The sequence below is a fragment of the Tamandua tetradactyla genome, chromosome 15 (assembly GCF_023851605.1).
Source record: "Tamandua tetradactyla isolate mTamTet1 chromosome 15, mTamTet1.pri, whole genome shotgun sequence".
In the NCBI taxonomy this organism is placed as follows: domain Eukaryota; kingdom Metazoa; phylum Chordata; class Mammalia; order Pilosa; family Myrmecophagidae; genus Tamandua; species Tamandua tetradactyla.
Genome location: NC_135341.1, coordinates 36,191,200 through 36,215,483, shown reverse-complemented (window position 1 = coordinate 36,215,483; position 24,284 = coordinate 36,191,200). Strand labels below are relative to the sequence as shown.

General features: G+C 53.6%; 3 protein-coding genes across 4 annotated transcripts in view; all 3 read right to left on the bottom strand.

Moving 5' to 3' along the window:
• TRAIP (TRAF interacting protein) overlaps nt 1-1,983 on the bottom strand; it is a 59,859-nt gene extending 57,876 nt beyond the window's left edge. The window contains exon 1 of the mRNA XM_077129268.1: nt 1,876-1,983. Within this exon, the coding sequence (XP_076985383.1) occupies nt 1,876-1,973 (98 nt within the window). The 5' untranslated portion in view covers nt 1,974-1,983. The remainder of the gene's footprint in view (nt 1-1,875) is intronic.
• A 2,819-nt stretch (nt 1,984-4,802) lies between these two features.
• On the bottom strand, nt 4,803-15,087 carry CAMKV (CaM kinase like vesicle associated). Of its 2 annotated transcripts, none has more exons than XM_077129265.1 (11): nt 14,994-15,087; nt 7,779-7,887; nt 7,537-7,668; nt 7,305-7,379; nt 6,945-7,083; nt 6,689-6,809; nt 6,443-6,518; nt 6,210-6,346; nt 6,004-6,082; nt 5,690-5,777; nt 4,803-5,412 (listed from the first exon to the last, which is right to left on the bottom strand). In XM_077129265.1, exons 2-11 carry the CDS (start codon nt 7,871-7,873, stop codon nt 4,825-4,827), a joined length of 1,530 nt encoding a protein of 509 aa, XP_076985380.1. In that variant the 5' UTR covers nt 7,874-7,887; nt 14,994-15,087; the 3' UTR covers nt 4,803-4,824. The 2 variants fall into 2 exon arrangements, with proteins under 2 accessions (XP_076985380.1, XP_076985379.1); XM_077129264.1 differs by lacking the exon at nt 14,994-15,087 and adding an exon at nt 11,611-11,862.
• Nucleotides 15,088-18,969: 3,882 nt separating this feature from the next.
• On the bottom strand, nt 18,970-22,829 carry LOC143657177 (uncharacterized). The gene has a single exon (XM_077129263.1). It carries the CDS (start codon nt 22,763-22,765, stop codon nt 18,995-18,997), a length of 3,771 nt encoding a protein of 1,256 aa, XP_076985378.1. The 5' UTR covers nt 22,766-22,829; the 3' UTR covers nt 18,970-18,994.
• Nucleotides 22,830-24,284: the final 1,455 nt, after the last annotated feature.

Here is a 24,284-nt window from a genome sequence, read left to right as displayed (position 1 = left end):
CCCTGAAGAGAATACGAGAAGCTCCTTTCTGCAAATCATATGGTATTTAGGATATTTCTGAAATCCACAGGCCACAGAATTCCCAGCTTCACAATACCATGCTCCTGTGGACATCCACAAGGTCAAACCTATGGGAGTATTTCCATATCCCCTACATGAGAGCTATACTCCAGGGCTAAGGGACACTACAACACCTAAATAACAGGCTCTATTTAATATTTTCCCAGCAAGATTTTGTTTCTTTATGAGATGGTAGGGCAGAAAAAATTCTAGACTCTGTCTAGTGTCTTTAAAATTTCACATTCAACATACATATATTAAATTTGTTGAAATCTATAAAATACATTATCAATTTCAGATTACTCATTCAGAAAAATATTGGTTGTAGATTATCTTTAGGATCTCAATCTGCTCCTTACCCATCCTCTTCTAACTCATGCCCCTCTAACCCATCCAAGAATGCTTTTTATTACTCTGAGACTAGATATGTATGATTGTTTTTCAGAACTATTTTTGATCTTGACTTTGTAACTATTCTTCCAGAGTCAGGCGCAGCATGATACATTGGAAAGAAGCCAGCCAAAAAGACCAAATACCAAGGTTTTAGTGCAAACTACCATAACCAGATGTGGGACTTTAGGTAAATCAAAAGGGTCTCCCTTTTCTCAACTGTAAAATGGGGAGGTAGACTAAATTATTCCTAATTATCTTCCTTTCCTCTCTAATAAATTTGACTATAATTTCCGTATTTGTCATTAAAACTGCAATGAGTAGCTTAAAAAAAAAAAAAGAAAAATAATAGCCTGAAAAAAATAAGCAGAACAAAATTAAAAACACTAAACAGGATGATAGATTTGAATTCCAATACTTCAGTGATTGTGATCATTTTAAGTAGACTAAATGGTCCAGTTAAATACAAAGATTATCAGACTGGGTTAAAAAAAATCCAACTAAATGTTGTTTTCAAGAGACACATGTCATACATAAGTACACAGAAAAGAGGAAAGTAAAAGATTGCAAGAAGACAAAAGATACAAACAGTAAATAAAGAAGTACCTCTAAAAGGGAAGCTTGATTCTAATCTTATTTCACAGCCATAGCTTGCTCAGCAGAGGGATCAGGCTGTCAGCAACAGAGGTCCCATCAAAGCGTAGCCAGTACCCTGAGGGAGGGTGCCCGTTGAGATCTGAAAGCAGCCAACTAGGGCTGTGCCTGGCTCCCTGATTCCCTGGACCTTATGCTCCACAAAACCCATGCCTTCTGTGACCATAACCATCTACCATTCGCAGGGGTCACTCTGCCCATCTCTTTTGCTGGGGGCTCCAAACCCACCTATCCACAGATGCTAGGGAAATCTTTCCCTGCCAGCAGCACACTCAACAGAAGAGTCCTATGGGGTCAGCAGGACACCTTGACCCAGGAGCACCTCCTTCCTATTCGATGTTAACGTGGGTTTGCTGGCATCACTGAATAGATGGGGGTGACCAATGGGATAATTATGGACAGAATAATTCCAAACCATGAAGCAAACCACAACAAATCCTCTTAGGTCGCCATTGGCCTACCAGATTTCTATCAAGAAAAAATAAAAGGGCTCGGTAATGCGAAAGTTCACCTCTGCCCGGGCTAATAGTTTTGAAGTCATATGTCTTATCACAGTTGATCAAAGAAACCCCTCCCCCATATCCACTGGACCAACTCTGTGCCCCAAGACTCGGCTTAGCTGTCACCTCCGTCTGTGCCCAGGTCAAGAACCTCCCCTCAGGCTTCGTGTACTGCCATCCTCACTACCCGTCTGGGCGCGGGGTACCAACCGGCCTGTAGCTCCACGGCCGCAAAGCCCCGTGGCCGATGGGCCCCGACTCCGTCACTCACCACTGCAGATGGAAGGTGTGTCCGCAGTGTATGGCAGCCACGTCACGGGAGTGGTCGAAGAAGTCAGAGCAGATGGTGCACAGAGCACGGATAGGCATGGTGGCAGGACTCAAGGGGCGGGGGTAGCCAAGTAAACAGAGAACAGGTCAGCTTTGCAGTCGTGCACCCGCGGAACCGCTGGCTTCAAATTTCGCTCCAACCTCCACTTCCGGACGCAGGCCGGAAGTGACGTACGGAAGCTGGGGGCGTGGCCCAAAGGCTAGCCTTGGATTCGACGAGCCCTCGGTGAGGGCGGGACTTAGCAGCCGAGAGGTGGCCGAGAATCCTGCGGAAGAGCGCGGGTTTGGGCCTGATTCGGGTTCTCTGCACTTCGGGCACTGTCTGGGTCCTCCTCCGAGGTCGAGGCCTGCACCCCTAGATAGTAGCCTTGGGTCAGGACGAGAGGCAGCGGCTTCGCCGGCTAGGCCCTTAAGCAGAGGAGCTAGCTCGAGTCGTATCGAGCATGGGACCCTCTGCCGTGTGCTCCCTGGGTGGCCTTTTCTGCGAGGGTCGAGAAGACAGCCGCCGTAGGGGAATGGGACCCTTGGGCTCTGGGCAGTGCTAAACCAACCACCGGCAGCCCGTGGTTCTCACAGGCCAAAAGAATGCTCCACCCTCTCAGTCTTCGGGCTCTGGGTGATCCTGGAGAGATGACATATAAACCCTAACCCTTTAGGACACCCCAAGGCCCACTCTGGCTTTATCAGATCAAGGCATGAGGATCCCTGCCTGAGAATGGAGATGCTAGGACCAAGTACCCTGACTTTAGCTCCTAGCCCCCAAGACGATCACTTATGTCTTTGGGGCTGGAATTTTGGAGGTGTGGATGTTTCATGGTTAAGTGATTAACACAGGGAACTAACTAGCTGTTTTTGCCATGCTCAAGTCAAATAAAATATCTTTGGAGTTCTCCCTGAGAAAGAGCTGGCTCTAAGCCTGTCTGAACTGGAGCAAGTCTTGTAGCCCAAGGATTTTCACTCTTACAGTATTTAGCAGTGTTATTCTTCCTTCCCCTCCCCTTCAGAAGAAACCTTATGCAGAACCCCATAGTGGAAAGCTGATCTGCTCCAGCTGAAGTAGGCCCAGAGCGAAGTCCTTTGGGCCCTGTGTAGAAAGCACATGTTTTCACAGGAAGAAGTCAACTAACAAGGCAGCATAGAACTTTTGTGCAATGCCCACCCTGCACCCTCTCCCCAGCCCAGGGAAGACCATTTGGCTATGGGCAAGGTCTCTCCCTGTGGTAACTGGTCCTGAGTCCAGCTGTATGCCCCAGTCAAAACAAAGGCTCCTTGGTTAACAGTAGCCATTGGAACAGGCTAGAACTCTCAGCATAAGGTAATCCTTGACCCAAGATTTCCTAGAAGCTGTCACCCATGTGGATTTTTAGAGTCCAGAGGACTCCCTCTCCCCCACATGAAGGAGCTGAAGAGGAACATGTTGTGGTGGAATGATCTTCACTCTCAGCCCAGGCAATACACATGGCACTGAGCACAGGCCTCCCCCATCCCTGTTGCTTTTCAGGGGCCCCTCCCCAATAGGACAGAGGAGGCAAAGGCAAAAGGGCGGCCAGAGGCTTTGGCAGGGTGAAGTTTATTTGCCAGGTTTAGCAGGCACACAGCCCACCTACCTTCACACACCAGAGCAGACCCACAGGCATGCAGGGAGAAGGGCGGGACCGCCACAGAGTGCCGAGCAGGGACCAGGACCGGTATGGCTGCCAGCTCAGGCTGTGGTGGAGTCTGACAAAGGGCACCTGCCAGGAGCCTCTATCAGGGAATTGGGGGCCTTGTTTCACTTCCTAATCCCATCAAAAGCAATTCAGCATGGCTCAGAGGCACCTGATCCTCCCTCCAAGCCATGACAGAGGGGGGTCCCTCTCCATTTTTGTTGAACTGGGACCAGAAATCTGCCCCTGAGAAGGGCAACCCCCCAAATCAGAGAGTATGGGCACTGCAATGCAGCAGGCACCCTGGGATGGAAAAGACTTATAGGCTGAGCCCGATGGGGGTTCTCTGGGAAGAGCAATAGGGTATTGGCTGTCCCTGTTTGGCCCAGGGTAAGGATCCAGCTAGGCTAGGACACTGGATTCTGGGTCTACATTGTCCTCCCAGACTTTACTACCATAACCTTATTGCTCCTCCTTCCCCTTACAGGCTCATAAGGCTCAGGTCACAGGGAAACCAAAACCAGGAAAGCAGGAAATAAAACAGAGTCTTGGGAAAGATTTCCCAAGAACAACAATGGAAGCTTCTACTTTCCCACTCACTCTCTTCTACTTCTGAGGGCCCCCACAGCTAGCAAACAGCACCCCCAGCCATATGACCAATCTTGTCTCAAAACACACTGCCCTAGATTTCTGTACTTTCTATACCAGCCTGGGTCCACCCCTAAAGCAGCCTACATACCCCAGGCATACTCCTACATGTGCAGGAGCCCAAGACTGCTGAGGGCCTTACTGGAAGACAGCTTTCAGGGAAAGACTGTCCAAGTTTGGATCTCGGAGAGGATGGGACCTGCAGGGCCTACCTGGGAGAATCATGAGGCAATCAAGAAGGAATCTGGGGGAGTTAAGGAGGGAAGGGGAAGGAGAGCAGGGAGCCCCTGAGTATCCCTGGAGCAGCATCCCACAAGAACAGAAAGTGATGAAGCTAGCAAGACAGAAAAGCCACAAGGAATCCATGCAGGGGCTAGGGCCGGCCCTGTCTCTGGCCTGCTCACCACTCACACACATACACAGGAGACGAGACTGAGACTGCTCTCCCATGACCCTCAAGTATGCCCCAAAGTGGGAGGCAGTGGGGAGAAGGGGAGAGGGTATCATGCCAGTGACTCTATATACAGTGAGGAGCTCCCCATCCACTCTCCCACCCTCCTGCCCATCCCCTGCAACTCCCCCATAAGCCTGCCCACTCAGCTGGTCTCCTCCCTCCGAGACTCCTGGGCACAGCCAGCAGCCTCTTCCCCTTTACTAGAGGGAAGAGCCTGGCCTTTTGTGCCCTCTGGGGCTGTGCTGTCCGGCTGGGCCAAAGTTGGCTCAGGGGTAACAGCTGCCCTGGTGGCTGATGTGACACTGCTCTGGGTAGTGGGCATGGTGCCCTCTTCTGTGGCTGGTGTGGCTCTCCCATCCGTGGCTGGAGTGGCACTCCTGTCGGTGGCTGGGGTGATGCTCCCATCAGTGGCTGGGGTAATGCTCCCATCAGTGGCTGGAGTGACACTCCCATCGGTGGCTGGGGTAGCACTGCCATCTGTGGCTGGAGTGGAACTACGGTCTGCAGAGGCCACATTATCGCTCTTTGCAGCAAGAGCAACATTACCCTCTGTGGCTGGGGTGGCACTGCCCCCAGGGGCTGAGGTGGCCCCACTAGCAGCTGCAGCTGTGGCCCCGCCGGCAGCCCCAGAGGTGGCAGTGTCTGTGGCTGGGGTAGGCTGGGCCGCAGCCGTGCTGGACTGCTCTGGTGCCCGGAGCCGTTTCATGAGGGTGGTCACTCTGACAGCCTTCTGAAAGAGGACAGTAGAGAGAGACTCAGGTTTGCAGAAGCTGAACTCATTCCCTGGCAGTGGCCAAATCCTGCCCATTCAGTGGTACACCCGGCTGCTCGCCTGCCCCTGTGCCATGAACCCAGCTGCTCAGCATACCTGCTTAAGGCTACAAACACACCTAATTGCCAAAGAAAAGCCTCTGTGTGGCTGCATGGTTGTGGTGCAGGTAAGAAACCATATGTGCCAGAAAGAACTCTTAGGGTTGGACCAGAAAAGAGAGCCATCCAAGCCTTACCTTCCATTTGGCCCTAGCAAAGTTCTTTTCAATCTGGGCACAGACACCATCCTTGATGTTCTTATCAGAAGCAGCATTGCCAGAAATCCTGGAAAGAGTGAGGGAATCTGGCTCTGAGGGGGTATGGGCCTCCATGGCCTTCCTGTGGGGCCAGGGACTACCAGGCAGAGCCTCTGGGCAGTCCTGAACTCTAGGTAACCTCAACCCACTTGAGACCTCATGAACGGAAGCTGCTAGGTGTGAGGGAGACAGAGGGCGAGGGAACCCTGGCCTTAATCATCTTCCCCCTCCCACATCCCCTGGGCCCTACTCACCACTCATGGGAAATGGCTTCCTCTGCAGTGATCCGCTGGTCTTGTTCCACCTCCATAAGCCGGGTGACCAGGTCTTTGGCTAGGGACAAAGCCAGGGAGGGGCCAGGCATGGGCTCCCCATCTCATTGTCTAGAGATGGATGAACGGGCTGGGAGACAGGAGCAGGGCTCTTCCCCCACTCTAACCACATGTGGGCGCCTCCTTACCCGCCTGGGATATGTCATCCCAGTATGGAGAGTCAAACTCATAGTCGCCAGCCAGGATCTTGCGGAAGAGATTCTTGTCGTGGTTCTCATAGTCATCTTCCTCTACCTCCTCATAGAAGGGTGGGTTCCCTGAAAGCCTACATGGAGACAAAAAGGCAGGGTCACCCAGGGAGGCCACAGACGCAGGTGCCCCTGGCCTGGCCGAAGGCCTGCTGGCCTGCCCTTCCACTCACAGGATGTACATGATGACTCCAATGGCCCAGCAGTCCACAGGGCGTCCATACCGCTGCCGGCCTACCACCTCAGGGGCTGCAAACACAGGGTCCACCTGTAGGTCAGTATCAAGCGTGGCTGGTCCCAATAAATGCCCAATGTCAATCACACCCAATTCCTAGGATTGGAACTTCCTTCCCCCCTACCCGAAGTGGCTCCTTGGAGGCTGACCCCACCCTCCTGTCATTGCCCCACTCCCTGCTTGCCCAGGTACTCGGGGGTCCCACAAGGCTCCTTGATGAGGCCATTCTCCAGCTTAGCCAGATGGAAGTCACTGATGACAATCTTCGAGTTCTTTAGCCGGTTGTAGTAAACGAGATTCTCTAGCTGCTCCAGACGGGGATGACACATGGGTGGGCAGAGGAAGACACAATGAGAGCCCCAAAGGTGGAAACAAGGCCCCAAGGTGCTGCCCAGCCCCAAGCCCAGCAGGTGGCCCATTGACCCCAACCCCAGCCTTACCTTGAGGTTCCTGTGCACAATCTTGAGTGAGTGCAAGTAGGCCACAGCCTCGAGGACCTGCCGCACCACATTGCTTGTATCTCGCTCCGAGTAGTAGCCCTGGTCCAGGATCCAGTCAAACACCTCCCTCCCCGTGGCCCTAGGGGACACCAGCCCCTGAGCCTTAGGTGGACAGCACTGTGGCTGGGCTGACAGTGCTAGGGTGGGCTCCCTGTACCAGGAAGCTGACTAGGCAAAGTACAGGCACCCGGGACCCACGGGTCCAGAAAGGGGCCTTTTCCCTGGCTACAGAGGGCAAGACAGGTGAAGGGCCAGGGGCCTGGGGCCTGAGGAATCCAGGGACCCCAGACCTGCACTCACAGCTCCAGGAAGATGAAGTACTCCTTACGGGTCACAAACACATCCACCAGTTGCAGGATGTTGGGGTGCTTTACCCTGCCAGTGGGGAGAGGATTCAATAATTAGGGCAGGGTGAAAGAGACTCTGGTAACTACAGTGGGCCATGGCAGGCTAACTGTCCAGAAGCTGGAACTGCCTCAGGCCACTTGCCTTCCATGCCCCTCCCCACCCAGCCTCCAGGCCTCACACTTACATCTTGAGGATGCCTATCTCATTCTTGGCTGCCTTGCGCACCTTGCGACCATCCCGCTTCTGGAACTTCTTGCAGGTATGCAACTTGCCCGTCGCTTTGTCCTTTGCCCGGAAGATCTCACAGAACTCCTCACTGCAGCCGGCAGACATCCCATTCAGCCCTGGCTTCGGTGTGGCCTGCACTCTGCTCCCCTGATCCCAGCCCTTGCTCACCCACCCTTGCCCACCAGGGTTGGCACTCACGTCTTGATGACCTGTCCCAAATCATATCTGTCGGTCACCTCTGACGGCTGGTTATAGTTCTTCTTATCGCCCAGAGTCACACACCCAAACGGCATCGCCGGGCCCTGAGCTGTGGGATGGATGGGGTCTGGCTCAGCCGAACTACTCTTCTCCAAAATGCAGAGACTGTGTCTTGGTGACCCCAGACTGGATCAGCCCAAGCCAGGGGTAGAGAGTAGGTGGGCTCAGATCCTACCCCTGCTTTTCCAGCCGCAGCCCCAACCATTCAGCTTGGCTACCTGAACTACAATAGCCCTCACTTATGAAAAATATATAAAGCTGACATCAGAAATAGTTTTGCATTATATACACTCAAAGAAATGATCTATGAAAATATTTCTTTAAATTTCGGTTATTTCACACATGAAGGGGGCTATAACCACACACCCATCAAATCATCAGAGTCTGACAATGCCAAGTGTGGTGAAGATGTGGAGAATATGCACACTGCTACTAGAGAGGAACTCTCCTCTTTGGAAAACAGTTTGGTAAAACTACTAAAGTTGAACCACCAATTGCACTACTAAATAAGTACCCTAAAGAAATGTGTACACATGTACAAGGATGTTTCTAGTGGAAAAATCGTAACTGCCAAAAACTGGAAACAGCCCAAATATCCATCAACAATAGGATATATTGTGGTATAGTCATACAATGGCATTCTATACAGCAATGGAAATGAAGACTCTACCACTATACCAAATGCATGGTGAATCTCACAAACACAGTTTTGAATGAAAAAGATATAAAATGCATACAGTATGATTCTATTAATATAGAATTCAAAAACAGGCAGAACCCTCATACATTACTGGTAAGAACATAACATGGTACAGCCACTATAGAAAACAACTTAGTGGTTCCTTAAAAAAATTAAACGTAGTATCACCATATGAGCCAGCAATTCCACTCCTAGGTATACATGCAAGAGGAGTGGGAACGTATGTCCACACAGAAACCTGTACAGAAATATACAAATATTTATAGCCAAAGGTGGAAACAACCCAAATGTCCATCAATGAATGAAACAAACTGTGTCATATGCATGCAATGAAATACTATTCAGCCATAAAAAGGAATGAACTTTGAAAACATTATGCTAAAAGATCACCATATGATTTCTTTGATATGAAATGTCCAGAATAGCAAATCCTTGGAGAAAGAAAGCAGATTAGTGGTTATCAGGGGATGGGAAGAGGAGGGAATAGTGAGTGACTACTTACTGGGTATGGAATGTTCTTCTGGGATGACAGAGTTTTGAAACTAGAGAGAGTTGGTGGTTGCACAACATTGTGAGTGTACTAAATGCCCCTGAATTCACTTGTGTCAATTCCACCTCACTTTAAAAAACAAAACAGGCAGTACTAACATACTGTCTAGGGATATATACACAGTAGTAAAACTGTAAAGAAAAACTAGGAAATAAGCACCAAGAGACAGATATCAGTTACCTCTAAGAGAAAGGGAGGGGTTGTGAGGTAGTAAGGACACATGGGTGACCTGGAGAGCCTATTTCGAGACTATTTCTGAATCTGAGTGGTGGTTACACAGGTGTTACATCATAGTAATCTGTAAAGATGTACATTTTTGTGCACATTCCTAGATTCTTGTTATATTTCATGATAAAAAATATCAATAAATCCAGTAGCCATGTTTCTTGAAGATGATTGTATAATGATATAGCTTTCCAAATGTGACTGTGTGATTGTGAAAACCTTGTGTCTGATGCTCCTTTTATCTATGGTATGGACAGGTGAGTAAAACATATGGATTAAAAATAAATAAATAATAGGGGGAACAAATGTTAAAATTAAAAAAGATATATATTGGACAGATGGAAATACTAATGGTCAATGAGAGGGAGGGGTAAGGGGTATGGTATGTAAGAGTTTTTTCTTTTTCTGGAATGATGCAAATGTTCTAACACATGGTCATGGTGATGAATATACAACTGTGTGATGATATTGTGAGCCATTGATTATATACCATGTATGGAATGTTTATATGTTAAGAATGTATGTGCTTGTACATTGTTGCATCAAAATATATATATATATATATATATTAATAAAAATTATGGCCATGATACTGTGGAATACTTGGTAGCTACTGAAAAAAAGAAAATAGACTGAAATGTGTTGTTGTAAGGCAGTCTCTGAGGTATGCTGTTAAGGTGATAGAGCAAGGAAGAGAATGGTGGGTAGAGTATACTGCTATCTGGGTACCGTTTTTAAAGTTTGTATACTGGTGTACACTCACAAACTGTTTTCTGGAAGAACATCTAAGAAAATAAGAGTTCTCTGTGGGGCAAAGGATTGGGTGTCAGAGGAGCAGATTTGTATCTTTGGTTTATTAATTTTCGGTTAGAATTTTTACTGTTATATATGATTACTTTTATTAATTTAATAAATATTGCATCAGGCATGTTGCTTAGGGGATTCCTCCAACAGAGAACCCAAATCTGGTGAAGAGGTAAGGAAAGACTTTGAGGAAGAGGCAGCATTAGTTCTGGATCTTGGAAGGGAGGGATTTGCTAGGATGCACGCAGGGATGATGGCCAGGAAGAGCAAGACAAGCTTCCCCGGTGCCTCACTGCTAGGGTCCACAAAGGGCTTAGGAAGTTAGGTCCTAGGTGGCTGCATGCAGATGGCTCAGTGGGCTCCAGGCAGTCTGTGCTTCTGGGGCATAGTGCCCCATGCGTCTACACCCCTGCCAGCTATGGTAGAGTCCTCACCTGTGGTGCTGGGTGGGCTGGCTCCAAAGTTCAAAGGACAGCACCCCCTGTCCTTGTTCCAGAGATAAGTTTAGGGTGCAGGGGTGGTGGTAGCAGAATTAGTGTCTGGAGCTTTGCCTTGCTGCCTCCACAGTGCCTGGTTAGCATGGCACTGGACCTCAGCAAGCTCTGCAGTGAGGCTACATTGAAACTGCTCTATCGTGCTGTCTGTACATTTTCTCCCTCTATACCGATTAGCACTTGCTTTGCACAGGCCTTGGGCTGGAGCCTTAGATACCTAGATGCTCACCTACCTGGAGGCACTCACAGCCTCAGGGTAGTGGAGACGGGAAGAAGCCACCCTCTTGTTCTCCAGAGGGGCAGCTTGGGCTTGAGGGACTCTGCCAGCTGGGGTCACAGGCCAAGGCCCAGAGAAGCCCTATGACCCACCCTGGCAGAGGGAAGTCCCAGGGGTGGCATTCCTGGAAATTCTCCCTCAAATCTGCCCTCACCAGCAGGGAACAAATTCCATCATTCCCTCGTCTGGACTGCTTGGGCTCAAGAAACGCAAGCACATTTCACCAGCCTCACTTAAACCAGGGCTTAAGCCATCTTGTGAGGCATCACAGAAGCAAAGAGAAGCTTTGAAGATCGTCCCCGACTGATTGTCTTTGCCACCATGACCACAGCCCTGCTCCCACGTCTGCAAGGGAGGAGTGTGTGCTGGAATCCTGCTCTTGCAGCTGAGAGCAGTGACAGTCACCCACCACTGCCGGCCACCCATCTCCATGTGAGAACAATCTGGGGGAGGGGACGCGACCCACATCAGTCCTTTCAAAGACCCTGACGGGCAGCAATTCCCTTCCCGGGCTAGGATCTGAGGGCCATATATAGGGCAGGAGGGTGGTACCCCAGCCTGAAGGATCCCTAGGAGGGGCTGGGAGGGACCTGTGTCCCAGCTCTGTTGCATTGCTTACACTGTTCCCTCTGGCGAGTATGCCCTTCCCCCAAAGCCTCCCTTCAGAATCCTATGATTTGTCACAGCAGAGTTATTTATAACATTAAAAATTCAGCAACTACCTAAACGTCCAACAACAGGTGACTCGTTAAGCTCAGCTGTGTCCATTCAATGGCAGGAAGTGTGGGCACTAGCAAGGGTGCTGCCCACCCCAGCTTCCCTGCAAAGCAGCCTCCACCTGAGCAAGGGCTGTGACCAGAGCTGAATCTCTTCTTTCACTGTGATTTCTGACGTTATAAGGTTATTTGCACAACAAATTATCTAAAACAAACCTGATATTCCAAAACTGGACAAAACACCCCTCTTCTGAGACACCGTCCTCCACCCTCCACCCTCCATCCTAGATGTTAACAGCTCCCAGCCCTGCAGAGGTGGCTAAGTTTGCATATGTTTGCAATTGTATGTCCCCACAGCTCGTTGTCATGCATATGCACTTGTGCCACTTGGGGGTGATGGGGAGGAGGCAAGGCTGCTCTTGAGATTTATCTCTACTGCCTGGGCCTCTGCTCACAGTCACAAAGGCCCCTGAAGCCATGTCCTACAACACTTGCTTGGCCCCTTCCCCAGACCTGGCCCCAAGACAGAGAGGGGAGAAAGACCTTCCACCTCTACCCACTCTACCTCCTGCTCCCTATGGCTGCTGCCTAGGAGACTATGGGTCTATGCACCAAACCCCGGGTACCTGCCTACATTGAGGGGGGCCCTGGACTTGAGGCTGGGAGAAGCAGCCAATGGCCAGCTCCAGGAACGGTGGGAGGCCAGGCAGAAAGAAGTTGCATTTCTCAACCTTTCCCCCCTCCTCCCCTTGGCCTAGACAGCCCAGACACAACCCCAGGAACATACGCTCTTGGGTCTATCTCAGATCCACAATAGGATATTGGGGGGCATAGGAGCATCACAGAAGCAGTTTATCTGTAGATGTGGCTCTCTCCATTAGCTGCAGAGAAACTGAATGGTTGCAGAGGGGCCTACCCAAAAGGATCTTGCAAGGAGCGGAGAACCACTGTGCTACAGCTGACTTTAAATTCTTCTCAGTTACTGCCTGACCCTTGGGCCTAACCACTGAGCCCAGGGAATTGGGCCTCAGTCAACTCTGAGTGAGCCTCTACCTGTTGGCACCCAGGTTGTAAAGGGTCCTCTTGGAGCCCCATGGCAGCCTTCGGCAAGACTGGCCCAGGGGAAGCTCAAGTGAGCCAGAGGCCAGCTCCAGTGGCCCAGAGGCACCATATTCAAGTCCTACTCTACCTCCAGTGGGGTCAACCTGGTTCAGGTCCCACCTTTCCTACCCATAAATAGAAATATCCTGTTATCCTGATTCCTTGTCCCATGTGGGGCTCCAGAGCTTGCAACAAATCTAGGGAGGCCAAGAGAGGCCCAGGAGGCCTCTGACTGCCTGACTGTGGGAAACACCTCCTGATTTAGTGGCAGCTGTGAATACCAGCCTGCAGGCACCCCTTACCCTCCCCTGTTCTCCTCTCTTTCTCACAGGCTGGGGCTGGATTTCCTGTTACAAAAGATAGGCCCCAACCTGTCTAGCTCCCAGCTGAGACCTCATCTACAAGGCCAGGGGAGATGGGGGCCTCACAGGTAGGGTCTTGTGTTAAAAGGCAGAGCCAAGCTTCTAGCCCACAGACCAACTGCTTCAGGGGACTGGGTAGGGAGCTGCCCTGGCTGGGCTCTGGGCTTCAGCTAAACCGTAGTTGACAGTTCCCAGGGTTGATTCTCTCTCTTCTAAGGAGGAATTGTGCAGGGGAATTATATTCAGTCTTGGGGGTGGGCATACAATCCAGTGCTACCTCCAGAAAATTCAGCCTTCAGCCTGCAGGCAGAGCCAAGAGCCAACTGGCCTCTCCAGGTACCTGGGGTCCCAATCATTGAACCCCAGAAAGAGAGCCCACTGGGGACCCTGCTTTCCTGTGGGTGGAGGAGGGGAAATGCATACGAAGGTGCTGGAGTAAAAGGATTGCTACAGTGACAGAAGTTTTAAAACAAGGGAGGGGGTGAGGAAAGAGGTATTGAGTAGGCCTTCTCTCCAAGAATTCCCTTGGACTTTAGTTTGGCTCCTTCCTCTGGGGAGGGCCTATGATCCCAGCCCCATCAAGGAAAGGGAAGGTAGGGGTCTGAGAGCCCGCAGGAATGAGAAGGACGGATACACAGGGAGATAAAGGCAGAACCTTTGATGGATAAGGAACAAGAAGACAACAGAGTAAAAGGGGCACACGCGCAAGGGAGAGGATGGAGGAAGTAGGCCGGAGGTTCTGATAGGATCTATGGGTGCCCAGCAGAGCCCTAAGGCCTCCGTGGCCATGTGCTCTGACCACCTGGGCCAGGAGCTGCCCCTGGTATCTGGATCTTCAGGGCTGAACTCTCCTGTATCCCTCAGATACACAACGAGCTTAGTGTGGAAGACACAACCCTGGCCCCGGAGAAGAGGCTAGTCGCAGCCCCCTGAGCCAAGCATGGGGGGGAAGGAAACAAGGCTTGGAGAGCTGGCTGTCTCCCTCAATAGCCCCTCCTCTCAGCGGGCCCAGCTCTGCTTAACCTGCCCAGCCAGTCCCACCCATCCACCCGTTTGCTGTACTCTCCTAGCCTTGGGTCTCTGGGGCCCCTCTTGCAGCTCAGCTTAACCTCTCCCACAATGGAGCCCTGGCAGGATGGGACTAGAAGTGGTTCCACAAGAAATCCAGAAACGGTATAATTGCACAGTCGTCCCCCGACCCCCAATCAATGGCTCAGTTTCCCTAGATATAGATCAAAGCCTCTGTGGCCTCCTCTCCCCACTGTCTGCCTGCCAATGAGAGGTGGCCAGATATGGAGCTGGAGAGGAGGGGCGACAGTGTGAACAACAGGCCAGGTACCTGGGGAACCAGCCCAAATGCTGTGAAAGAAAGGGAGAGAGACCCCTGCCCCACTCTGGAGACTATCCTGGCCTGGAGGAAAGGGAGACACCACATGTACCATTTGAGAAAATTGAGACCCAGCAGGTGACTAGAGCTGTCAAGAATCAACTCTGAAATGGGGGGGGGGGGGGGGAGGCCGGGAGGTCTCTGCAGGTGATCCTGGGTCTGGAGGTTGGGGGGAGGCAGGACAGGGGTTAGACTGCAGCAGGCTCTGAGCTTTTGCTGAGGGACAAAGGGACATGCTATCTAGGAGGGAACCTAGTTGAGCAATCTCTGCCCCGTGGGGGTGCGGACAAAGGCAGTTTAACAGAGCTCCTTGAGCTGGGGTCTCTGCCAGTCACCACAAACTGGGAAAAACAGCTCACCCTGCGCCCCTCTCCCCTCCAGCCAGGGACTCCTAACCTCCACGGTGGTGCCACCCTGACCCCCATCCACAGCACTGCTCGCCCCCGCTGGCACAGCACACACATGCTGAGCACACGTGTGAGCATCAAGCCCCGCACCCCCTAGCGGGTACATGTGTCACCCCCACCCCCACCGCGCACGTGGGTCTGTGCCCTGGACCCCGGTTGGACCCGTGTGAAGGTTCGGCAGCTGGATGTTGGCTGGGGGTCCGCCAGTGCCCAGGGGCTTGGAGCCTCCTCCCCCAACCCGCAGCAGCCCCGCCCAGCCCCCTTTGGGTTGTCGCCAATAAAGAACTCTCCGTTGTCATGGAAATTAGTGACTGCTCAGCGGGAGGGAGGGGGCCGGGGGCAGTTGGGAGGGGCTGGATGCGGCTCTGTAAACGAGGACGGACGTCTCTGCCCTCGGGCCCCCAACCCCAATGGGGACCACGAATCTTGAAGGGCTAATGTTTTCACAATTCGTAGTCCGGCGACGGGGGGGAAGGAGAGGAGATGCGCCTGAACTTGGGTCGCAGAGGCTTCACTTCCACCCTGACCCCCGGGCAGTCCGAGGGGACGGGGAACTTTAGTCCGACCCCGCACGCCACCCCATGGGATCTGCAGAGCCCCCGCGCTCCACCCGGGTCGGGACACCTAGCCCTCGCGGCACCCCCGCGCACTCTGCATCCGGAACATCGAGCCAGTGGGATCCAATCCCCAGGACCCCCCAGCGTGCGTTCGGGAGGCGCCCCCCTTCCCCGGCAGCCCCGCACCTGCAGCGCCGGTCCGTCACGGGTTGGAAGCTACCGCGAGCTCAGTGGGGCGTTTGGGGCTCCGGGGGCGGCGGGCAGAATCTGCTCCGGACACGCGGGGCAGACGCGGCGCCAGCTGCAGCCGCTTCGCCTTGCGAACCTCCAGCATCGCCCGTCACTCGCCGATACCGGATTCGCACCCCGGGCCGGGGGCGGGCTCGGGGCGGGGCCTTCTTCTGATGGCCCCGCCCCAGTCCAGGCGGAGCCTAAGGCAGGGACCCCACGCGCGGGTGGGTGGACTCGAGCTGACAGTGGAACCGGTGAGCACTGGCTTACCCAACCGGACTCTCAGGTTCCTGTTCTCCCTCGGACTTCAACCCGGTTCCAGGAACAGGAGGGGCCCTCCCATACTCATTGTAGGGAGCGTGAGATGCATGCAGTCTGCGGCTTGGAGCTGCACAGGAGTCCCTGGGCAGGGAGTAGTCCCCCCACCCGACCTATCACCTGGCTAGAAGCCATAAACAGGTGCAGGTATGCATGTAGGAGGTCACTGGGCCCCACAGTGAGGGCCCCAGATGCTGATGGCAGAGACTCCTGCCCCACCCTATCTCCCACTCCCACAAGGCCAAAATCGTTCCGGTTCCCACGTTCCAGCCAGGGTGACTGGCCCAATCTGCCCTCTCTCGTTGACACCAAATTCCCCAAGCTATTAAAGTCCCCTACAAAATGGTGTGGAGTCTGCTTTCTTACCAGTCTAATCACCCTCAAACACTTCATGAGCAGCATCACCGTAGGTAACATGGGCTGAGACATAGGGACACAAGAGAACAGTGGCACCGAGGTGCCCTGCCAGGCCTGACTGGAGGAGTCTCAGAACTGCCAGCCAAAAGCTTTCAAGGAAGTCCTTGGCTGTTTCTCTGTACCTTGTTGGAGAGGAAGATGGACCCAATATCTGTCCCCTCGCAAGCCCTAAGAATCACCCTGAAGCCAGAACTCCTGACCAGGCCCTGGGGGAATGGAGTCATGACCAAACCCTCAACCACATTGATGATTTCCATGGTTTCCTGAGTCTTTGCTCCCATGTACTGTTCTCCCTGGCTGCTGGCAGGAGGAACTGGCCAAGTGAGGAAGCTGGAGCTGCAGCTAGGGCTAGGAGGCTCGCTTGAGGAATGACTGCCTCACACAAGCCCCTCAATATCTTCCTCCAGAGGGTTCTCAAGGGGGCCTTCACATTCCTCCCTCACTTTAAGTTACCTTACCCAGGCTGGTTTGGCCCCTGGGCTCCCTGAGCTCTGGGAGGTCATAGTCATAGCACCAACCTTACCTCTGGGTAGGAATCGCCGGACAATTTGGGCATCTGCAGGGCAAAAACCTTTTTCTCATCTCACTCGGCTCAGTTAATGTCTGCAGAATGAACGGTCTGGTACACAGTCCTTCTTTCTGTTTGTGCACTGTCCTTAGAACAATGGATTTCTGAATTGTGTAGTGCAGCCAAAGCATGGGTTGCTGACACTACATATGTCACATACGTTTTCTGTCTTTCCTAAGGGCCATGACGATCCAGGCAGTCATTAGTGGGAACCCTGGAGGCCAAGAGAAGCCGGAATGGAGGGTTTAGAGGCAGGGAAAGGGGTGGCTCCCTGAAGCCCTCCTGCTGCTGGCAGTACTCCACCTCTTCTTAGTCCTGTGCACACTCCGTGTGCATGTGGGTGAGAGCACGTGGCAGGGTGTGTGTGCACATGTGTGTGTGCACGCACTCTTGTGCTCTGAGGTGGAAGCAGCACAGTAAGTGCAGTGGTGCCCAGGGGCACGTGTGTTTGCATTCTGTGTGCACCCAGGCGTGCTTGTTTGCACATGTACATGGATGCTGAAGCTGGTCCCTAGAGCTGCAGGTCTTCCCCACCTCCCTTACTGCCTTCAGCTTCAGAACCATGGAGGCTGAATCTGGGGAACCATCATCAGAGTATGAGAGCAGGACATAGAAAGGGGCTAGACCATGCCCAGGGGCTATGAAGGCCCTACATGATTGGTTGCTCCCAGTCCCCTCACCCAGGGCAGCCCCTCCCTCTAAAGTGTGTGTGTGTGTGTGTGTGTGTGTGTGTGTGTGTGTGATCAGGTATTTGCCCTCTGTGGCAAGGGGAACCTGAAGATGAGAACTCAGGGTTGGGGCTGGGACATGGTTTGTCCCTCAGCCCCCATCCAGGGAGGAAAGGCATGGCAGGCTAGTTTCAGTGTTTAGCTTCAATCATCTATAGGGGGTAGTAGGTGGAGCACTAGCTGAATACTATTCTTTTGGCTCTTCCAGGCCAGGTGCTGGGCTGATGTGAAGATTTATTCCTACCTCTACAATTCAAAGGGCCAGACAAGGTCAGGGGCCATGGCTTCTGACCACCCTACTGGCCAGAAGGGTGGCAGGAGGTCTCTCAGCCTTGGGAGCAGAAGAGGGAGAGTTGGCAATGCCTGGTAATTTCTGTGAGGACCCACTGAGGATGCTTGAGCCCTGGCTACTCTGTAGGCAGGGGCCCTTGTATGGGTTGGAGGGTTGGGGAGAAGGAGGTCTGTAGTTCTGGATTCAACCAGAGCCAGACTGCACAGATGGGACAGGATGTCAACCACAGTATCTACTCTAGGCAAGCCAAGGCCTTATTTCCCACCTCAGGTTATGCCTCCCACCCAGGATCCAGGAGTTATCTATCCCCTACTCTCTGACCCAGGGCACCAAAGGCCAGGAGTCCCATACCCTCATGCTCTGACTGGCTGACAGGAACCTCTGCCGATCCAGCAAGGAGCTGCAGCCAAGCTTGAGACTCCAGGGAGCATCCGCATCACCAGATTAGCTCCCCAAGAAGCCCAGGCTCTGGCAGGGACCCTTCCTCACGTGTAATGCTCCAGAACTGCTCAGCTGTTGTCTATGGCACTCGCCTCAGCCTCCAGGAGAGGGCCCAAGAAATGGGAGGACAAACAGTCTTTTCCTCTGGAGCTAGGGGAGGGGGCTCTCTCCACCCCCTTGCTGCCCCCTCCCCCCACCTTGTGACTCACTCCAGGCTGTGTGGGTTATTACATTATGTTTGAAATTGCCATGGCAACCAGCTGGCAATCAAGGGTAATTGCACTTGTCGCCAGGGCAACAGGGCAAAATCCACAGCAGCCACTCTCTTTGGTTGCCCTTGGGGTGCAGCAAAGGTCAGGCCAAACCAGACCCCATGTCAGCCAAGGGGTTCCAGAACTTCCTGGAAAGGGCAGGATTGCCAGAGCCCATGGAGTTCTAGTGTGCAAAGGCAGGGCATGCCTTGGGAGTACAAAGGCTCCCACTCCTGACCTGGTACCTGGACCCCTGCCCTTCCCTGCATTAACCTGTACCCAAAAACATGCAACAGTACCCAAAGCAAGCAGAACCATACTTTTATGTGCTCACAGCTGGTACTTGTAAATGGCCCATGGGCCCTCCTCTTCGTACTCACGGCGGCTGAGCCACAGGCTCTGGAAGGAGTCCCGGCATGCCATGATGGAGCCCCCAAGCCAGGCTGCAACAGCCCTGTGAGGAGAGCCCAGCACTGTGGCACCAGGGCCCAGCTCATGTCTCAGACGCTCAGGGAAACCATTCACCAGGGTGCTGCCACCGTCCAGCACCACGTTGGCCAGCAGCTGTTCCTGCTGCTTGGCCTCCAGACGGCTGATGCTTAGGAGGGCCAGCTGGGGGAGACCCGGCTGGTTGAGGCCTAACAGGCTGGGCTGGAAGAGGGCCTCGGGGCAGGAGAAGCGTTCAGAGCCCAGTGTGATGACCTGTTTGTCTGGGAGCACGAAGTCCACCCGGGCCTGGGCCTGGGTACGGGCAATTTCAGCTGCCATATCCAAAGCCACATAGCAGGTAGCCTCCTTAATCTGGTTGACCAGCGCTGCCTTGGGCGGTGTGTGGCCACCTGCTGACAGCAGCTGAGCCAGGTATTCAGTTAGGTCAACACCAGCCACATCCAGCCGGTAGGTGTCAAGTGGAGCCAGGTCCCCAGTGAGGATGGGTGCCACATAGGAGGTGCCATGACCGCTGCCCAGCACCAGCCCAGTGGTGCGGCCATAAGCATAGAGCGCCAGCAGGGCCTGATGCACTGTCTGCATGGCTGGCACGTGGAAACGCTCAAAAAGTATCTCAGCTACCTTTTCTCTGTTGGTGCGCGGAGAGATGGGCGAGTCAGCCACAAGCACAGCCAGCTCCTCAGGCTGCACTCCCAGCCGGCAGTAGAACAGGTGCTGCCACAGCACTTCCAGTGCATCCCAGTCAGAGACCACACCTCGGTTCAGCACTGGGCAGGAGCCCTCTCGGTTTTCAGACACTGCATATCGGGGCTGGCCCTGGGCTGAGTGCTGCAGTAGCTGGACGCGTGAGGGCACCACGCTGAGGACATGGTCCTCTCCAGCCAACCCACATTTGGTGAAGCCTGTTCCAGTGTCAATCACTACGGCTGCCATGTCCTGGCAGGGGCCCAGCGAGTGGCGGTAGAGCACTGGGGACTGTGCTGGCAGAGCATTCATGGTGGATACCAGCTCATAGCAGGTCCCACGGAGCAGGCCAAGGTGTGTGACCACTGATGAGTGTGTGATGTCCTCCGCTGTTAGTTTGAACCGGGAACCCTGGGGCTTGGTGCTCACCATGGCCATGGGAAATACTTTACAGCCAGTTCCAGGTGTTGTGAACGTGATCAGGGAAAGTTGCTCCTCCTGGGTCCTGGGGCAGCTGCCAGATTGCCAAAGGGGGAGCTGATGTATGTTAGAGTTTTGGCCCATACTGATGCCGATCTTGTCTTTGCTCATATAGATACAGCTGTCCTCAGGGGCCAGTGGCATCCGAAGTACCCCCACATGGGTAGGCAGAACCACAGGCTCACCTTCCTGGCACATAGTAGAGGCCTGAATGGGTTCCCTGGTGATGGGAATCCCTCTTGAGAGAGTGGGCTCTTTGGTGATGGGGATTTCTCTGGAAAAGGGGGCCTGCCTGGAAAGAGGAAACTGCCTGGTCAGGGGGTACCTACCAATAAGGGGGAGCTGCTTGGTTGAGGAGGGCTTACTAGTTAGGGGGTGCTCCTCAGCAGAGGGAGGCTGACAAGCAAGGAGGGTCTGTCTGGAAACGGGGTGCTGCTCGGCTCGTGGGGGATCCCTGGCGAGGGGGGCCTGCCCAGCACGTTCAGCCTGGAGGTTGTTGGGGTGTGCAATAATGACCTCTTCCTGTTTGGGGCTGCTCAGGTCCTCCCGGAGCAGGGGTCTGTGTACTTCCTGGGGAGTTGGTGGTGGAGCAGTCTCTGGGGGCTGCCCTGAGTTTATCCACTGCAATTTCTTGCTCTGGACCACAGGGGCATCTGGCATCCTGGCAGTATCTGGCATCCTGGAGGCATCCAGCATCCAGATGGTGCGACTGGGTTCACTTTTTTCACCATCGGGTTTGGACCAGCCAACATCAGGGACATGGGTCAGAATCCTCTCACCAAATTGATGAGGTATCCCCAGTGGAATGGTCCCAGTGAACATCCCGACCCTGATGGGTGTATCAGTACCAGGGGAGTCCCAGGATTCCAGGTTGAGTCTGGCCTCCTTAGGAACAAGGGCCACCTCTCGGTAGCTACCAGATGAAAGGCTGGAAGGCACAGGGCTGGACACCATGGGTGTGGTAGACCAGAAGGTGGAATGGTTGCTGTCAGGGGAGAGGATTGGCATGGCCAATGGCTGAGCGGATAGCATATTTTCAGGGATGTAAATAGATGGGTGGCTAGGCATAAGACCCACAAGCACTGCCCGTGAGCCCATAGGATCATGGCACAGCAACCCCATCCTGGTGTTGCCCGTGGCCATATCAAACACCAGCACACGGTCTTCCATGGCTTCCCGCAGCTGACAGGTGGGGGCATTGGAGTGGGGGATTGGCATGGCTTCCCTGGGAGCCTGGACTGAGGGCTGCTTAGAGGCTTGGTAGGCATTGGAGCAGATATTGTTGCTGACATTGGAGGGCTGCTGGTCTGTCTGAAAGCTGCTCACTTCCTGGCTATTCCTCTGGGGCTTGGGAATGCCTGGGGGCTCTGAGTTTACTGTTGGGATGCCTGACTTGGAGGTAGAGACCAGAGGCTTCTCTGCAGGATTCTCGGGCTGATCAGATGGAACCTGCTTTCTGGCAACCTCATGCTCCTGTGTATGGGCTGGGATCTCTTTTGAATTGGGCACTGGGTTGGAAGGCTCCTCCTGAGACTGGAAACTCACTTTGTCTTGGGAGGATATGCCCATTTTTGAAGACTCCAAGAGGACTGACCACTGGTTGCCATACTTCCTGAGCAGGAGGTCTTGGGGCAGGCTCTTGGTGATGGTGATGGAGTCAGTTGGGTGGTCAAGGACGCGGGTGTAAGGTTCAACTACTGCAGGTGTTGGAGTTGCATCCAGAGCCGGAGCAGCAGCATGAGCTGGAGCTGACGGTCCCGGTGACAGAGATGAAGCTACAGCCAGGTTGGATGTCTGAGTTGGACATGGAGAGTTGCCCTGACCCTGACCTTGGGCTGGAGCTTGGGCAGGAGCCTGAGCCTGAGCTGGAGCTGGAAGAGGATTCTGGGCTGCAGTTGCTCCATCTTCCCCAGAAGGGATGTAAGGTAGCCACCGGCTCTTCCTAGTGCCCAAGGGGGCCATCTGGTCAGAGCTGCAGAGGCCTTTGCCCCAGCCTACCAGGACTTTGGCTGGAGCCGTGCTCTCCCCACCAATCTGCACTTGAAGCGGAGGGTGGCAAGGTCCATGCTGGGTCATGTCACTGGTGGTGCTGTCGCTGTGCCTGCACACAGGTAGGGCCAGGGTCCCATCCTCCATAATGAGATGTGGCTGGGCTCCCACGGTAGAGTTCAGAAGAGGACCAGTGGGAGAAATTCTTGGGGCATCCTGGGAGGCCTGCTCACAGCCGCATTGGGAACTAGCCTGGGCAGAGTCCTGTAGCAGCTGGTGAATGGGCTCAGTGGCATGGGCCTGTGAAACTGGACCACAGACCCCATCAATAACGGCCTCTGTGGACCATGACAACCCTTGTCTGATGTAGAGGGATCCTGGATTTATCCACTGCCCCTGAGACCCTCTGAGGCCACCCCCCACCTGTTGGCTGCCGGCTGAGGGGTGGCCTTGGGGGCCCGATGGATCAGGGCCCCCCACCTTCTTGGTGACTTCCATAGTCCTGCTCCATGCCCTAGGTGCCCTGCCCCCACTTAATCGCCATGGCAACACCACACATCATAGCAGTGATGAGGAGTGTTAGAGTGTGGGGAACCAGGGGCCCCACCCCCTGAGGAATGGGGGCCTACCCAGGGGGCCTTGGATGGCAAACAGGCCCAGAGACCCCGATGAGGTCTGCTGGCCCTAGGCCAGTCTCTCTCCCTTTTCCGGCCAGATGACCACTCTGCCTAGGTCAGCCCCAGAGTGAGGACAGTGCCCCAGTGGAGAGGGTTCAGTGTAAGGCCAGGGAAGCCTCTTTCACCTCATTTCATATGTGGCAACTTGAGACCTGAACTTCAACCAGGGATGCAGTTCCAAGTGGGTGGGCAAGAGGCATCCTGGGGGGCTAAAACCTCTTGATCACTCAGTCCCGGGAGGCAGAAGGCAGTGAGGGGCCCAGGCTCAGGCCCAACCTCCTCTCCCCCGCGTTCCCTGGCTTCCGCTCCAGGGACAGCAGCTCCTTGGCAGTCTCTGCTGCTCCAGATGGTTCTACTCTGTCTATGCCTCATAGAGCCCCCTCCCCAGAGTTACACATTCCTGAAGCCTAAGACCAGTATCCCACAGGGGCAAGGGAATTTTAGCTCTTGCCACATTGTATCAGCTTCACCTTGGCCAGATTGGGGGCAAAGCTCTGGGCACAGGGCTAGGCCACAGTGGCCACAGGCAAGTGGCAATTACAGGATTGCAATTACAGTGGCAATTACACAGTAGGGATACAGTAAGCATAGGGCTGGCCTCACAGTGGGAAGTGTGGCAGGCATAGGATTGGGCACTCAATAGGCAATGAGCTGAAAACACAGTGAGGACAAGTTGGACATAGGGGTGGACAAAAGTGGACCCATAGGAAATGTGAGCTATCAGGCCAGACGACCAGTTCACCCTCCATTTATTGAATGCAGAACTAGAGGAAGTACTAGCTCAGGTCCTAAGGTGGTGTGCAGCCACAAAGCACACACCTAGGCCACAGTTTGGGAAACCTCCATTACCAATGGGTCTGGAGGTCCTGACTTGGAAATTCTGACCCTGGGTCCATCTCCCTTTCCCCAGCTCTGAGCTCTGGGTCTTCTTCCTATGTCCTCTAGGGCTATGTCCTTTCAGACCTCAGTCTTTCTACTCAGAAAACAGGTTTGGGAGAGTATGTCTACAGCATTCTTTTCCAAAGCAGTGGGTTTTCATGGAAACTAAAAAGAGTTTTCCAGCTAGCTGTGGGGTGCTAGATGATGTGACCAGGGACCAAGTTTGGCACTGTACTCTGCACCTTCCTGATACAGCGCTGGGCAAAGCCTTACTCAGCCAAGTCTCAGGCCTTGTGGTCCCTTCCCCCATCCCTGGATGCTGGCCTAGGTTAACATGGGTACATACGGCTCTGGACACTGAGGAGGACCTGTTCATCCCTACATTGTGGCCTAGAAGGTGGCAGAGCCCAAGGATTTGCAGCCTGTACACACACACACACACACACACACACACACACACA